The sequence below is a fragment of the Convolutriloba macropyga genome, chromosome 5, assembly GCF_964194025.1.
Source record: "Convolutriloba macropyga chromosome 5, txConMacr16.3, whole genome shotgun sequence".
Lineage (NCBI taxonomy): Eukaryota > Metazoa > Xenacoelomorpha > Acoela > Convolutidae > Convolutriloba > Convolutriloba macropyga.
Genome location: NC_134472.1, coordinates 16,762,614 through 16,778,968, shown reverse-complemented (window position 1 = coordinate 16,778,968; position 16,355 = coordinate 16,762,614). Strand labels below are relative to the sequence as shown.

General features: G+C 34.1%; 1 protein-coding gene across 1 annotated transcript in view; it reads right to left on the bottom strand.

Annotated features, from left to right (window-relative positions):
- Positions 1 to 122: 122 nt before the first annotated feature.
- Positions 123 to 16,355, bottom strand: part of LOC142339179 (DNA ligase 3-like) — a 33,137-nt gene continuing 16,904 nt past the window's right edge. Inside the window, exon 12 of the mRNA XM_075388976.1 lies at positions 123 to 685. Within this exon, the coding sequence (XP_075245091.1) occupies positions 186 to 685 (500 nt within the window). The 3' untranslated portion in view covers positions 123 to 185. The remainder of the gene's footprint in view (positions 686 to 16,355) is intronic.

Sequence of the window (16,355 nt, the reverse complement as noted above, 5' to 3'; positions counted from 1 at the left end):
AGAGAAACTACTTCAGCCTCTTATACGAAACAAAATTGCTCTTGCCGAAAACTGGAGCTGATCGATGGTTTACGATACAATGTAAGTCACATAAGTCAAACTACAAGCTCATTACACAAAAACAACAGATGCAATTTCAAATTGCCAATGATAGACATTTATATTCAAAACTAATAAATTGGACATCAAACTAAATATTTGTCTTTACTTAAAATTTTTCCTGCCTTTATACAATCAAATATCCACTCTTCGCTCACTCTCACGCCTGTGTTCAAATTATTCCAATCGTTGTCTGAGCAAACAACGATTGTTTTGGCATTTACTTCATAATTTTCGGCTAACTCTCCATCAAAAGCGATGAAATATCTTTCAAGCTGTTCCTTACTGTTGTGTGCTGTTTCCACGTACAGATTTAAATTCGTAAATATGTTCTTCAAGCCTACTACATTCATGGTCGAACTGAGCTCATTTTTCTTCGGAGTTACTGTTAGTTGTGTTTGCTTCTGACGCTTAGCTGGTGAATGATCAATTTCTGTTTTAGATTGTTCTGGAGACAAAAATGTAGCTTTGCTAGTCGAAGGCCGATCAATCGCCCGCTTCGAACTTGACGAGCTCGTACCTGGATTGTTGCTGGAATTTCTTGACATAATTGATTCGATGTCTGAATTTTCCTTTGACTTGGCAACTGAAACAATCGGAAAATCTGATTTTTAATTCTAACTGAAGAGAATAAAGTAGTAACAAAACATAATTTAATTTAACTCTATTAAATTCCGTATTTACTGCGCTTACAACTTTAACAACTTATAATTACAATCAAGCTCTTGTTATAAACTATTGATCTACAGTGAATATTTCTAAATAAAGCAAAAACCAAACCTAAACTAGCAGGCCCGCAAAACCATAAAAAAATCATTTATACGAATAAGAGGTTTAAAAGAAGTTAAGAATTGTTTCAAACCGACTCGGGCTCGAACCCATACCCCTCGCTTAACAGCCATAGGTCTCACCACTTACGCTAACTATGCGTATTGCACATGTCCTTTGTTCTTTCTACAGCAAAAATCTAGACAATGGCGTTCGTGACTCGCTTGTTTTTGCTATACCGCATGCTTAATGAGCGCAAAAAATGTGCAAAATAGGAGCTTAAATATGATGGCCAAGCGCTTCTAAAAACGCATTTATGCGCTAAGTAGCATGATTAAAGACCCCTAAAACATGTTACGACAGGCGCAACGATTGTGCTCAATTGCGACTGATGTTTGATATAAAGGAAGATTAGACAATACGACTAAAACTGCTCAAAGATTTTATGAATAATGGTAATAGAACCGAAATCAACAGCTATAAAATAAAACTCAACATGTGCTTATCACATGGAGGACAGAAAAAAACTTTGTGATTTCTGCAATTCAGTCTGTTTGAAGATCTTGGTGTGTTCTGTTTTGGCCTCCCGTTTCTTGGGATGACTATTTGCTCAACTGGTTTTCTTGATCAATAAATTTGAGAAGAGAAATATAGAGAAGAAAAGGGAAAGAGAGAAACAGATGGGAGGAAGGAGTAGACGAAACACACAAACAAACAAAGACAGAGAGAGAGAGAGACAGAAAGAGAGAGAAAGAAAAGAAAGAAAGAGTAAGAAAAATTATTGCTCTAAAATCCGTTTAGGGGCAACAAAACTAATTGGAAAATCCCAGTGGGTTTCGAAAAAACATCTTTAACAGATTTGAAAAAAAAACAAAAAAAACAAGCAAACATTGCCATTTTCCATCCCCCAAACACACACACACACACACACGGGAACAAAACTCGCGTCGCATGGTGTTGATTAGAAATTCTCATGTCTGCAAAAGGGAAGGTACCCGACATTAGTTCGAACCCTCGACCCTCACAATAGCAGTACTAAATCTTACCAACTGCGCTATAAATACTGCAAGCAATCCTTTCTAACAATCGCTTTTATTTTTCTCAATAAACATATTTCAGATTGAGAGCAATTGAGATCACGCAAAAATCAAAATGTAAAGCGTGAAAAACTTAGTGTAGCGTAAAAAGCGTAAAAAATAGAGCATCATCTGTACATCTAAAACTTCGAACTCAGTTCCGGAGTAATTAAAAAACACGTAGTACCCAGGACAGTAAACCCTCCCTCTGGGCGAGCAAGCATACTTTCAAGCACTCTTAGCCTCGCGGTAACTGCACCTGACTAACTGTCTTTTGCCCCAGGTTCGGTTCTCACTCATATACTTTGAGCATTTTAGGTCATTGACCTCTCTCGATATGTTCGCTTAACCATGCTGCTCAATGAGTCTCCTAAACATGCTCTTCGAGAGTCCCCTTAAACTTGCATAAATTTTGTCCCATTTTATAGCTCACGCGTTTGATAAATAGGATTAACATTTTAATCCCCCAAACACACAAAGGAACGAAAAACAACTCATCGTCGCAAGAAGTGCTCTTGAACAACAGTCGGCATCGTGTTGATTAGAAATTTTGATGTCTACAAAAGGGAGGTTACCCGACACGGTATACTGCTGGTCCGTACATTAGATACTTAAACGACGGGGTTAATCGCGGGACCACATGTATAACTTGAGAGTTCAACCCCTAGTTCTACTCTTGGTATATAGTTAAGTATCAAAGACAGTTAAATGCAAATATGAATTAATAAGTTATGTTAAACAGCATCAAATATGAACCGAGCATGATGAAGGGATAGAATAGTTAAAGTTATTAAGACTGAGATAGCACAAGTTAGCACAGGTTGAAATATTCTAAGTTAACTTGTAACTTAGATAGAATTTAAGAGAGGTTAAATCATAACTTAGAGTAGTTAAGTTTAACTTACCTGATTTCCAATATTGTGCTAAGTTAATATTTTATGACTTGAGAGTTCTTAGCTAAGAACAAGTCACAAAATATTCTAAGTTAGAAAAATATCTCAAGTAAGCTGAGATTGAGCAAGGGGGCAATACGGGAGTTTGATTTTAATTCAGAAGTTATCAGGGACCAAAAAGTGCTGGTAGTTGGGCGTGCAAGATCCTTTTATACTTGCGGACACGTGGTTCTCTAGTATCCTATTGGATAGAGATAACAGTGTCGACAGAGTTAAAAAGGTTAACTTGGTGTTATCTGTGTGGCGTGATAATATCACGTCAAAGTATTCACAGTTTTAGTGATCTTAAAATAGTAGCTCATTCAAAACTACTTAGTAATTTGTTCACACGTTAAAATGGACTTTGTCCAAATCAAGTTTGTGCTTCACGCACTATAACGTAAGTTCTCAAAATAGCACTAAGATTATCAAATAGTGTTACTGAGTATAGCACACTTCAGTACATCCCATCCCGGTCCATAGGTATTAAATCAAAACATCAAACTTTACAATCGAATAAATTATTTAGCTTAATTTTATAATAATTAAGCATTTAAAGTTTGTGAGGTAGATTACTTGGTTAAAGTTCTAAAGTTCATCGTAGCTTCTTGTTTCTGAGTTCTCTATTGAAGAAGGGTTGACGATGTCCTAAGATACAAGGCTGTACAAAATAATAGATCCAAATTTTTTTGGCTGGTCGTTATAATAGACCTTTTGAAGTTTTTCTATAAAATTGTGCTGCTAGTACATCTGACGTTGAATAATAGAATAATATAAGTTGAAGAATATACCGGTTAAGTTAATGGTCTGTAATGACAAGCGAGGTAAATGAATAGGGAAATTAAAATGACTGCGCACAACACCATAAGGGCTAGTGTTGTTGAAATAACTCCCCAAATAAAGAATTCCGTTTCGTAATTCATCTTTATTTGAGTATTGTTGAAGAATAAATCAATTGAAGAAAGCTTTGTAGCTATAGTTTAAGGAATTAATAATTAGGCTTGGTTGATCATTATGAATTAGCTTCATGAAATAATTATTCTTGCTTTTCGTCATTGACTCAAAATAAATAACAATTTCTTTTTGTTCAAAGTCTTCAAGGAATAAAATAACTTCGCATTGAAATCCAGAATAATATAATTCGGAGATTCTGAAAACTTTATCGTTAAAAATAATCTGTTTAGAAAAGTTAACCCATGCTGATTCAACATGATCAGAGAGTTGACAATAATCTTTAAACCATTCGATATCAACACCTCCTTCAAAATATGTGTTCATTGTGAATAATATAGTAATTCAATTTTTGTGTCAATGGGGAGAATGGAAGACCATTTAATCTTTGAAAGGAATTGACAGGAAGATCCAAATAGTACTTAAACTATAAATGGCGGATGGCGATGAATGCATACCTGTTAACGAAAGGTTGTAACATTTCTATATCCGTGATCACCAAAGTATTGAAGATTAACATATTAATTGAAATAAGTGAGAGGTCGAAAGTTTAGATTATTGATGTTAAGAATTTCTTCTGTATGAATAAGTTTTAGAATTTCAAATAAATCGTACTCAGGAATTTGATGAAAATAAACTACAATTTCGTTGGAATTGTTATCTTGCAAGAATAAGATAATCTCCTGTAACTCAAATGTCCAATGAACTGACAATGGGATATAGAATTTATTTCCAACTAAGAATATTTTCGAAGTTTTAATAACTTGCGATTGAATAAATTCAGCGAGATCACAATATGTTTTGAAATATTTAACGTCTACTGAAAGGTTGTAAGACATTAAACAAATTATGGAATTCGATGGAACAATCGAATGATGTCATAAGCAAGATAAATCGGTAAAGATAAAGAATAGATTTTATTAGAGAAGCGAGAACAAATCAAATCTGCATTCTAAAGATAGGAATGGACTCATTGTTCACCATAAATTGCGCTAAGTGTAATCATTGAAGATAGTTTCAATGCGGATTACTTTACTTGATGTGAGTAATGGAATCAAAGAGAGTAAGGTAATCAAAATGATTAATAATTAGGCGTTTAAACTAACGAACAATTTTCCTCACCGCGGGAGAAAGAAGAAGAAGTAATGAAGGAAGTACTGAACATCAACAACCACAAATTTATCTATTCCATTCCCTGAGTGCTCAACGTGATGAGCGGAGGATGTGGAGTTGATGCTTCAGATTTGCGATCTCCAGTTGAAGCTCAGTAATCCGTTGTTAAAGCTGTTGAGAGCGTTGTCTTTCTGTCAGAAAGTTTTGCTGTATCTGATAAGTGAAGGTATCAAGCTGAGGAGTGAGGTTTGCTGTAATATTATCAAACGTGACTTGTATTGTTTGTCCTTGTAGGTTGTGATTAGTTAGTAGATAAGAATTTTTGTTTGACAAATAACCAATGAGATTGAATCTATTAATGTTGGTTTGCAACTGGTAGATTAAATTTGTATCGTAGTTCGGGTGTCCACTAAAACCGGGGGTTTTAGCTTGTATTTCAGCTTGATGTTGTTTTTGTAGGCAGTCTTGCAGGGGGGTAGTTGTGCAATGATGAAGATTAAGAAAATTTGGTCGTGACGATTGAGCGGTTGTAGTGTTTGCTAAGAGGTTGGGTACCGTACTGTTTGTCTTGGATATATTTACTTCTAGCGGTATTGCTGGACTGAATGTCTCTCTAATGAATTGTTTACGTGGTTGTTTCTTTGCAATTGTATCTGCGATTTTAGTTTTCCTTTTGGATGATGTAACTGTTGTTGAAGAATTTGCACTAGTTGCTTGAGTTTGTACTGCTGGAATCTTGATAGTTGAGAGAAAAGTTGTAGATGGGGTAACGTGAGTTGTGGGTTATACTAGTCTGTCAAGTTGTTTAACTCCAGATTGAGGTTTAGAAGTTGATTGTGTATTGTATTCGGGCCAACCACTTGAAGGTTCCTTTTGAAAGACTGGTATCAATTCGTTAGGGATTAAAGAAAGTTCCTGAAATATCAAGTATTCTCTACTCTTATTCTATTCTAAGAGTATATATTTTGAAGTTATTTTGCAAGTATTCTCTTTTTCTTATTTTTTTGTATTCTCTTTCAAAGTAAATCAGTAGTAAATGTGAAGTCAGTCTTTATTATATTATCATATAGTTTGATGATATTAAGGTAATAGAGGAATTAATCCTATACTGGAGACGTAGGAACGTTGTGATCGTTTCTATTTTCGTCTTTATTATTCTCATCATGTAGGTTTGGATAACCACTTTTATTCTCAAATCTTATAGCTTGTCAGCCTGTATTCTCTGTATAAGGTGGAGTTTGAATAACTCGTTCTCCAATATTAATATTTTCGGTTTTTGGAACTTGCATTGTCCGTTCTCTATTTTCATCAGTGTTATTATTATCAGAATTAGTTTATAATCAGAATTTTCAGCTTTGCAGTGTGAACAAATGTAACCCAAAAAACATAGCCGAAAATTTTCGGAAACGACTCAAAGGAGAAAGTTGCCCACCCTAACTGAAAAAATTAAAATCGCAAATAAACATAAACCGATAAATGTCGGAAGAATTGCTCTTGAACGACAGGCGACGAAATGTAATTCAGGGGCGGTAGCCTAAATCAATTTTACTTTATGGGTGCAAAAAACCTTTCCCACGCCGGGATTCGAACGACTGACCTTCCGTTCCACAGCCACCCGCACTAACCACTGCTTTACGATTCAGTTATCTCTGCTATGCTGCAACCGATTTTATATTAGCAACAATCTTTACTTCGGAGCAATAGAGATCACTCAAAAACGCAGAACGAAAGCGTGACAAAGTCAATTGAGAAGTCAAAGAATGTTCTAGAAGAAAAGCGCAAAATTGTCAAGCAAAAAATTTGCATAAAAAAGACACGTTTACAATAATTGCTATGAACTTCATTCAAGAGCAATTAATAACACTAATCACTCGAAAAAATAACAAATTAACGAAGAAGTATCAAAAATAACGAATTAACGAAGAAGTATCGGACGGGAAAAAAATCTGATCAAAATTTCTTTTCAGGCGTTAGACTCCAGAGCAACCATTACACCAATATGCTACTTCCCAAACATTGTTTTTAAAAAACTGTTACTGCTTCTGGTCAAGCAGTTACACAACCACCACCTTGTGGATTTATACAAAAAAAAGCAAAACGACTAACGTCAGACGATTTACTTTCAAACAACGGTCCAGTCGGTATTAGCCAGCTGGGGCTTAGGGATGCATCAAGTGGGCGTGAGCGAAAAGAGGGGGCGACCACTGAGTGCTACCTGTTTATCCCGTTTTTGAGGACAAAAAAATAAATTGGTCACACGAAAAATCAGTCAAGCAAAAAACTGCAGTAAAAACCCTACAAAGCTGCTACTTCTGCTACAAACATTGTTTAAGAGCTAATAAAATGAAAAATTAGCAAAAAGCACAAAATAAGAAATTACCAAAATTGATCAAGACACAAACGAAAAATTTATTTTTTAAAATTATGAGAGCAAATAGAGCCAAAAAATCATTGCATCCAATAGAGCAATTAAATCTTTGCAAAACAATAGGCAAATCATAATAGGCTAAAAAACTTGTCTAAGATTAAAAAAACCGAAAAACTACAAAAAAAAAATAGAAAAAAGTTTGAAATTTCTTGATTTAAAGTCATTTTTCTCAACAAAAAAACGTTTGATACCAACGAAACTGTTATAACATGGTATCTGAAAACGCTGCAAATATTAAGCAGCTATTGAAATCCCACTTAAAACAATAAACGAGAACAAAGCGAAGAATCGCTAAAATTCGCCTAAAAATCAGCAAAATAGATGAAAAACTTCAGATTACCACGAAACCCATACTAATCACCATAAACCGTAAAACCGCTATCAAAACAGCCTAAAAATGATATATCATAATCAAATCCGCGAAAGAAAAAATTGCAAAAAACTGATTATAAAAGCCGCACTTAAAAAAATTTTCGCTGGCTTAGAGAAAATTTGTTCACACCTCAATTTCTCGCTCACTCGGAAAAAATGGAAAATGGTTTCACGCATTTCTTTTACTGCTTCAAAAATCACTCCAATAAGATTGATTAAAAAGACACTTCTCCAATAATCCTCTTGGAAATGTAAAAAGAGCGTCAGACAACAAAACAACAAAGCACAACACCGCAATATAGCTACATTCAGCTTACTGCTTTGAAAAAAAAAGATATTTGTACAGAAACATTTTTAAAGTCCGATTTATTTTGATGGCATTTCGTAGTTGAACATACTTGTTTCTTAGAGAGAGGCTACAGGGGCTACTATCAATACCAATAAGCATAAGCGAAGGTAACTAAGACTTATAGGAACGACGTTCAAATAGCGGGCATCTAAAATTGAGCTTTATGGGTTTATCCCGTTTCTATTTCTTGACTTCAATTTTTTATACTGACTCTGTTCACTTTGAATTGCTTTGTTGAGCACCTGATGTTCAAATTCACTTTTAGCAGAATGAGAGAAGAGAGAAACTAGCCTAGAGAAGTCAAAAAGATTTCACGCAAAATGTAGAAAAAGCGGCAAAATGGTAAAGCGAAAAAAAGTTCGACGAAGTAAAAAACATAGCAGGACAAGTCCTGACGTACAATTCAAAGAATTTTCATGGACTAAACAAAAAATTAAAACTAGAACAGACTGCGAGTGAATTGAAAAAACCATTTAGAAAAAAATCCGATCCAAAAAATCGAAAAAACTGTAAAAATCAAAGTGAAATTGCCGCATGTGAACAAAAAACCATTAGCGAGAAAGCGAATTTTTGTTCAAACACCGTTTTCTCATTCTACTTTAAATTTAGAGAAAAAAAATTTACGCCATAAAACCACTAGCTTTTTCGCTCCACTTCCTGTTTCGGCGTGACCAAAATCACTACTCCAATTTGACTTGAAAAATCATGAAAATGTGTGAACAGATCTTGAAAAAAAAACACAGCCGGAAGAACTCCGGAAACGACTAAGTGTAGAATTCAAATCCAAAAGATTATAAATGTCATTATGTGAAAAATAACTTCAGGCGCGAAAATGTCGTTAGTGAGAGGAGGAAATCATTCAGAAAATTCGAAATTTCCAGCTTTGCAGTGTGAACAATTGTGACCCAAAAACATAGCCGAAAATTTTCGGAAACGACTCAAAGGAGAAAATTGCCCACCCTAACTGACATAATTATTATCGTAAATAAACATAAACCGATAAATGTCGGAAGAATTGCTCTTGAACGACAGGCGACGAAATGTAATTCAGGGGCGGTAGCCTAAATCAATTTTTTTTATGGGTGCAAAAAACCTTTCCCACGCCGGGATTCGAACGACTGACCTTCCGTTACACAGCCACCCGCACTAACCACTGCTTTACGATTCAGTTACCTCTGCTATGCTGCAACCGATTTTATATTAGCAAAAATCTTTACTTCGGAGCAATAGAGATCACTCAAAAACGCAGAACGAAAGCGTGACAAAGTCAATTGAGAAGTCAAAGAATGTTCTAGAAGAAACGGGCAAAATTGTGAAGCAAAAAATTTGCATAAAAAAGACACGTTTACAATAATTGCTATGAACTTCATTCAAGAGCAATTAATAACACTAATCACTCGAAAAAATAACAAATTAACGAAGAAGTATCAAAAATAACGAATTAACGAAGAAGTATCGGACCGGAAAAAAATCTGATCAAAATTTCTTTTCAAGCGTTAGACTCCAGAGCAACCATTACAGCAATATGCTACTTCCCAAACATTATTTTTAAAAAAACTGTTACTGCTTCTGGTCAAGCAGTTACACAACCACCACCTTGTGGATTTATACAAAAAAAGCAAAACGACTAACGTCAGACGATTTACTTTCAAACAACGGTCCTGTCGGTATTAGCCAGCTGGGGCTTAGGGATTCATCAAGTGGGCGTGAGCGAAGTGATGGGGCGACCACTGAGCGCTACCTGTTTATCCCGTTTTTGAGGACGAAAAGTTATATTGGTCACACGAAAAATAAGTCAAGCAAAAAACTGCAGTAAAAACACCACAAAGCTGCTACTTCTGCTACAAATATTGTTTAAGAGCTAATAAAATGAAAAATTAGCAAAAAGCACAAAATAAGAAGAAATTACCAAAATTGATCAAGACACAAACGAAAATCAGCAAAAAAATGCTCGAAATTACTCTTAACCTTTACAAGAAACAAGTAAAATCAAATCAATGAAAACACCACATAAAAACTAAAACCACTGCTTTTAACCATAAAATTCGCCAAATGGTATAAAAAATTGAAGAACACACAAAGCATTAAAAATTAGCGAACTAAGAAACTCCAGAAAAAAATTTATTTTTTGAAATTATGAGAGCAAATAGAGCCAAAAAATCATTGCATCCAATAGAGCAATTAAATCTTTGCAAAACAATAGGCAAATCATAATAGGTTAAAAAAACTTGTCTAAGATTAGAAAAACCGAAAAACTACAAAAAAAAAATAGAAAAAAGTTTGAAATTTCTTGATTTAAAGTCATTTTTCTCAACAAAAAAAACGTTTGATACCAACGAAACTGTTATAACATGGTATCTGAAAACGCTGCAAGTATTAAGCAGCTATTCAAATCCCACTTAAAACAATAAACGAGAACAAAGCGAAGAATCGCTAAAATTCGCCCAAAAATCAGCAGAATAGATGAAAAACTTCAAATTAACACGAAACCCATACTAATTACCATAAACCGTAAAATCGCTATCAAAACAGCCTAAAATTGATATAATATCATAATCAAATCCGCAAAATAAAAAATTGCAAAAAACTGATTATAAAAGCCGCACTTAAAAAAAATTTTCGCTGGCTTAAAGAAAATTTGTTCACACCTCAATTTCTCGCTCACTCGGAAAAAATGGAAAATGGTTTTACGCGTTTCTTTTACTGCTTCAAAATTCACTCCAATAAGATTGATAAAAAAAGACACTTCTCCAAAAATCCTCTTGGAAAGGTAAAAAGAGCGTCAGACAACAAAACAACAAAGCGCAACACCGCAATATAGCTACATTCAGCTTACTGCTTTGAAAAAAAAAGATATTTGTACAGAAACATTTTTTAAGTCCGATTTATTTTGATGGCATTTCGTAGTTGAACATACTTCTGTTTCCTAGAGAGAGGCTACAGGGGCTACTATCAATACCAATAAGCATAAGAGAAGGTAACTAAGACAGGAACGACGTTCAAATAGCGGGCATCTAAAATTGGGCTTTATGGGTTTATCCCGTTTCTATTTCTGACTTCAATTTTTGATACTGACTCTGTTCATTTTGAATTGCTTTGCTGAGCACCTGATGTTCAAATTCACTTTTAGCAGAATGAGAGAAGAGAAAAACTAGCCTAGAGAAGTCAAAAAGATTTCACGCAAAATGTAGAAAAAGCGGCAAAATGGTAAAGCGAAAAAAAGTTCGACGAAGTAAAAAACATAGCAGGACAAGTCCTGACGTACAATTCAAAGAATTTTCAATGACTAAACAAAAAATTAGTCCTAGAACACACTGCGAGTGAATTGAAAAATCCATTTAGAAAAAAATCCGATCCAAAAAATCGAAAAAACTGTAAAAATCAAAGTGAAATTGCCGCATGTGAACAAAAAACCATTAGCGAGAAAGCGAATTTTTGTTCAAACACCGTTTTCTCATTCTACTTTAAATTTAGAGCAAAAAAATTTACGCCATAAGACCACTAGCTTTTTCGCTCCACTTCCTGTTTCGGCGTGACCAAAATCACTACTCCAATTTGACTTGAAAAATCATGAAAATGTGTGAACAGATATTGAAAAAAAAAACACAGCCGGAAGAATTCCGGAAACAACTCGAAGTGAAAATCCATTTAAACGTCATCCAGTTACTCACCAAACAAAACGTGCATTCACTGCTTGATGATTATCGTGAAACAAAGTCATGACACGAAAAAATAAAGACAATCAAATCAAATCTGTTAAAAAATGATAAAAAATCTGATCAAATTTTGTTATAAATTGAGATCCCGAAAAAACTATCTCTGTCAAAATAACTTCATTAAAACAACTAGTACTTACAAAAACCACTTATGTGAATTTTGAAAAAATACTTTAGGCTAAATTATGAAAAAAAGCTTTTAAAAACAACTTTCATTGAAAAACTGGAAAAAGTTACTAAATTTTTTTAGTATTTCAAAAAACATATAAATCAAAAGAAAAATTCCCTTCAGCCAATAGGGTATCTAGATGCTCGCAAAACAATAAGCAAGTCATAATAGGCAAAAAAACTAGGCTAAAAACAGAAAAAAACCGAAAAACTGCATAAAATTAAGAAAAACAGTTCCAATTTTCGCCATTTTTTTGTCGTATTTCTCAACAAAAAAATGATTCTTACCCATAAAGCTGTAACCAATTGTTATCATAATATTGCTCAAGTAGAAGGGGTTTCTTCAATACCCATTTGAGCCAGTAACACAAAATAATCATCAAAAAACCGCACAAATTAGCCCGAAAATCAGCAAAATACATTAAAAACCTCCGAATTATCGTAAAATTTATATGAATTTCCAGAAACCTTCAAACCACTACCGAAACCAGCCTAAAATTAAAACAAAATCATCGCCAAACCTCTGAACGAAAATGTATGAAAAAAACTGCTTTAAAATGCCGCACGTGAACAAAAAAATTTCGCTCCCTTAGAGAAAATTTTTTCACATCAATTTCTCGCTCTCCCAAAAACAGCGGTATGAACAAAAACCACTCTCTTTTCGCTCCGCTCTTCACTTTTGTTCAGCACCAAAACCACTCCAAACTTTTTCACGCGTTTCATTTCCCGCTTCAAAAATCACTCCAATAAAATTGATAAAAAAAAGGACTTCTCCAATACTCCTCTTAGAGTCGTGAAAAAGATAGCGCCCCAAAACAATTCAAATTCTTTATGGGTGCAAAAAACCTTTCCCACGCCGGTATTCGAACCACTGACCTTCCGTTCCACAGCCACCCGCACTAACCACTGCGCTACGATTCAGTTACCTCTGCTATGCTGCAACCGATTTTATATTAGCAAAAATCTTTAATTCGGAGCAATTGTAACTGGAACAATTGGAACTACAAAGTCAATTGAGAAGTCAAAGAATGTTCTAGAAGAAAAGCGCAAAATTGTCAAGCAAAAAATTTGCATAAAAAAGACACGTTTACAATAATTGCTATGAACTTCATTCAAGAGCAATTAATAACACTAATCACTCGAAAAAATAACAAATTAACGAAGAAGTATCAAAAATAACGAATTAACGAAGAAGTATCGGATTGGAAAAAAATCTGATCAAAATTTCTTTTCAGGCGTTAGACTCCAGAGCAACCATTACACCAATATGCTACTTCCCAAACATTGTTTTTAAAAAACTTACTGCTTCTGGTCAAGCAGTTACACAACCACCACCTTGTGGATTTATACAAAAAAAAGCAAAACGACTAACGTCAGACGATTTACTTTCAAACAACGGTCCAGTCGGTATTAGCCAGCTGGGGCTTAGGGATGCATCAAGTGGGCGTGAGCGAAAAGAGGGGGCGACCACTGAGTGCTACCTGTTTATCCCGTTTTTGAGGACAAAAAAATAAATTGGTCACACGAAAAATCAGTCTAGCAAAAAACTGCAGTAAAAACACTACAAAGCTGCTACTTCTGCTACAAACATTGTTTAAGAGCTAATAAAATGAAAAATTAGCAAAAAGCACAAAATAAGAAGAAATTACCAAAATTGATCAAGACACAAACGAAAATCAGCAAAAAAATGCTCGAAATTACTCTTAATCTTTACAAGAAACAAGTAAAATCAAATCAATGAAAACACCGCATAAAAACTAAAACCACTGCTTTTAACCATAAAATTCGCCAAATGGTATAAAAAATTGAACACACAAAGCATTAAAAATTAGCGAACTAAGAAACTCCAGAAACAAATTTATTTTTTAAAATTGTGAGAGCAAATAGAGCCAAAAAATCATTGCATCCAATAGAGCAATTAAATCTTTGCAAAACAATAGGCAAATCATAATAGGCTAAAAAACTTGTCTAAGATTAGAAAAGCCGAAAAACTACAAAAAAAAAATAAGAAAAAAAGTTTTGAAATTTCTTGATTGAAAGTCGTTTTTCTCAACAAAAAAACGTTTGATACCAACGAAACTGTTATAACGTGGTATCTGAAAACGCTGCAAGTATTAAGCAGCTATTCAAATCCCACCTAAAACAATAAACGAAAACAAAGCGAAGAATCGCTAAAATTCGCCCAAAAATCAGCAGAATAGATGAAAAACTTAAAATTACCACGAAACCCATACTAATTACCATAAACCGTAAAACCGCTATCAAAACAGCCTAAAATTGATATAATATCATAATCAAATCCGCGAAAGAAGAAATTGCAAAAAACTGATTAAAAAAGCCGCACGTAAACAAAATTTTCGCTGGCTTAAAGAAAAATTGTTCACACCTCAATTTCTCGCTAACTCGGAAAAAATGGAGAATGGTTTCATGCGTTTCTTTTACTGCTTCAAAATTCACTCCAATAAGATTGATTAAAAAGACACTTCTCCAATGATCCTCTTGGAAATGTAAAAAGAGCGTCGACAACAAAACAACAAAGCGGAACACCGCAATATAGCTACATTCAGCTTACTGCTTTGAAAAAAAAAGATTTTTGTACAGAAACATTTTTTAAGTCCGCTTTATTTTGATGGCATTTCGTAGTTGAACATACTTCTGTTTCTTAGAGAGAGGCTACAGGGGCAACTATCAATACCAATAAGCATAAGCGAAGGTAACTAAGACTTATAGGGACGACGTTCAAATAGCGGGCATCTAAAATTGGGCTTTATGGGTTTATCCCGTTTCTATTTCTGACTTCAAGTTTTTATACTGACTCTGTTCATTTTGAATTGCTTTGCTGAGCAACTGATGTTCAAATTCACTTTCAGCAGAATGAGAGAAGAGAGAAACTAGCCTAGAGAAGTCAAAAAGATTTCACGCAAAATGTCGAAAAAGCGGCAAAATGGTAAAGCGAAAAAAAGTTCGACGAAGTAAAAAACATAGAAGGACAAGTCCTGACGTACAATTCAAAGAATTTTTATTGACTAAACAGACAACTAGACCAAGAAAGGACTATGAATGGATTGGGAAAACCATTTAGAAAAAAATCCTATCCAAAAAACTGAAAAAACTGTAAAAATCAAAGTGAAACTGCCGCATGTGAACAAGAAACCACTAGCGAGAAAGCGAATTTCTGTTCAAACACCGTTTTCTCATTCTACTTTAAATTTATAGCGAAAAAAATTCACGCCGCAAAACCACTCGCTTTTTCGCTCCACTTCCTGTTTCGGCGTGACCAAAATCGCTACTCCAATTTGACTTCAAAACTCATGAAAATGTGTGAACAGATCTTAAAAAAAAACATAGCAGGACAAGTCCTGACGTACAATTCAAAGAATTTTTATTGACTAAACAAAAAATTAGACCTAGGACAGACTGCGAGTGAATTGAAAAAACCATTTAGAAAAAAATCCGATCCAAAAAATCGAAAAAACTGTAAAAATCAAAGTGAAATTGCCGCATGTGAACAAAAAACCATTAGCGAGAAAGCGAATTTTTGTTCAAACACCGTTTTCTCATTCTACTTTAAATTTAGAGCAAAAAAAATTCACGCCATAAAACCACTAGTTTTTTCGCTCCACTTCCTGTTTCGGCGTGACCAAAATCACTACTCCAATTTGACTTGAAAAATCATGAAAATGTGTGAACAGATCTTGAAAAAAAAACATAGCCGGAAGAATTCCGGAAACGACTCGAAGTGAAAATCTATTTAAACGTCATCCAACTACTCATCAAACAAAACGTGCATTCACTGCTTGATGATTATCGTGAAACAAAGTCATGACACGAAAAAATAAAAACAATAAAATCAAATCTGTTAAAAAATGATAAAAATCTGATAAAATTTTGTTATAAATTGAGATCCCGAAAAAACTATCTCTGTCAAAATAACTTCATTAAAACAACTAGTACTTACAAAAACCACTTATGTGAATTTTGAAAAAATACTTTAGGCTAAATTATGAAAAAAAGCTTTTAAAAACAACTTTCATTGAAAAACTGGAAAAAGTTACTAAATATCTAGATGCTCGCAAAACAATAGGCAAGTCATAATAGGCAAAGAAACTAGGCTAAAAACAGAAAAAAACCGAGAAACTGCAAAACATTAAGAAAAATAGTTCCAATTTTCGCCATTTTTTTGTCGTATTTCTCAACAAAAAAATGATTCTTACCCATAAAGCTGTAACCAATTGTTATCATAATATTGCTCAAGTAGAAGGGGTTTCTTCAATACCCATTTGAGCCAGTAAAACAAAATAATCGTCAAAAAAACGCAAAAATTAGCCCGAAAATCAGCAAAATACATTAAAAACCTCCGCATTATCATAAAATTCATATGAA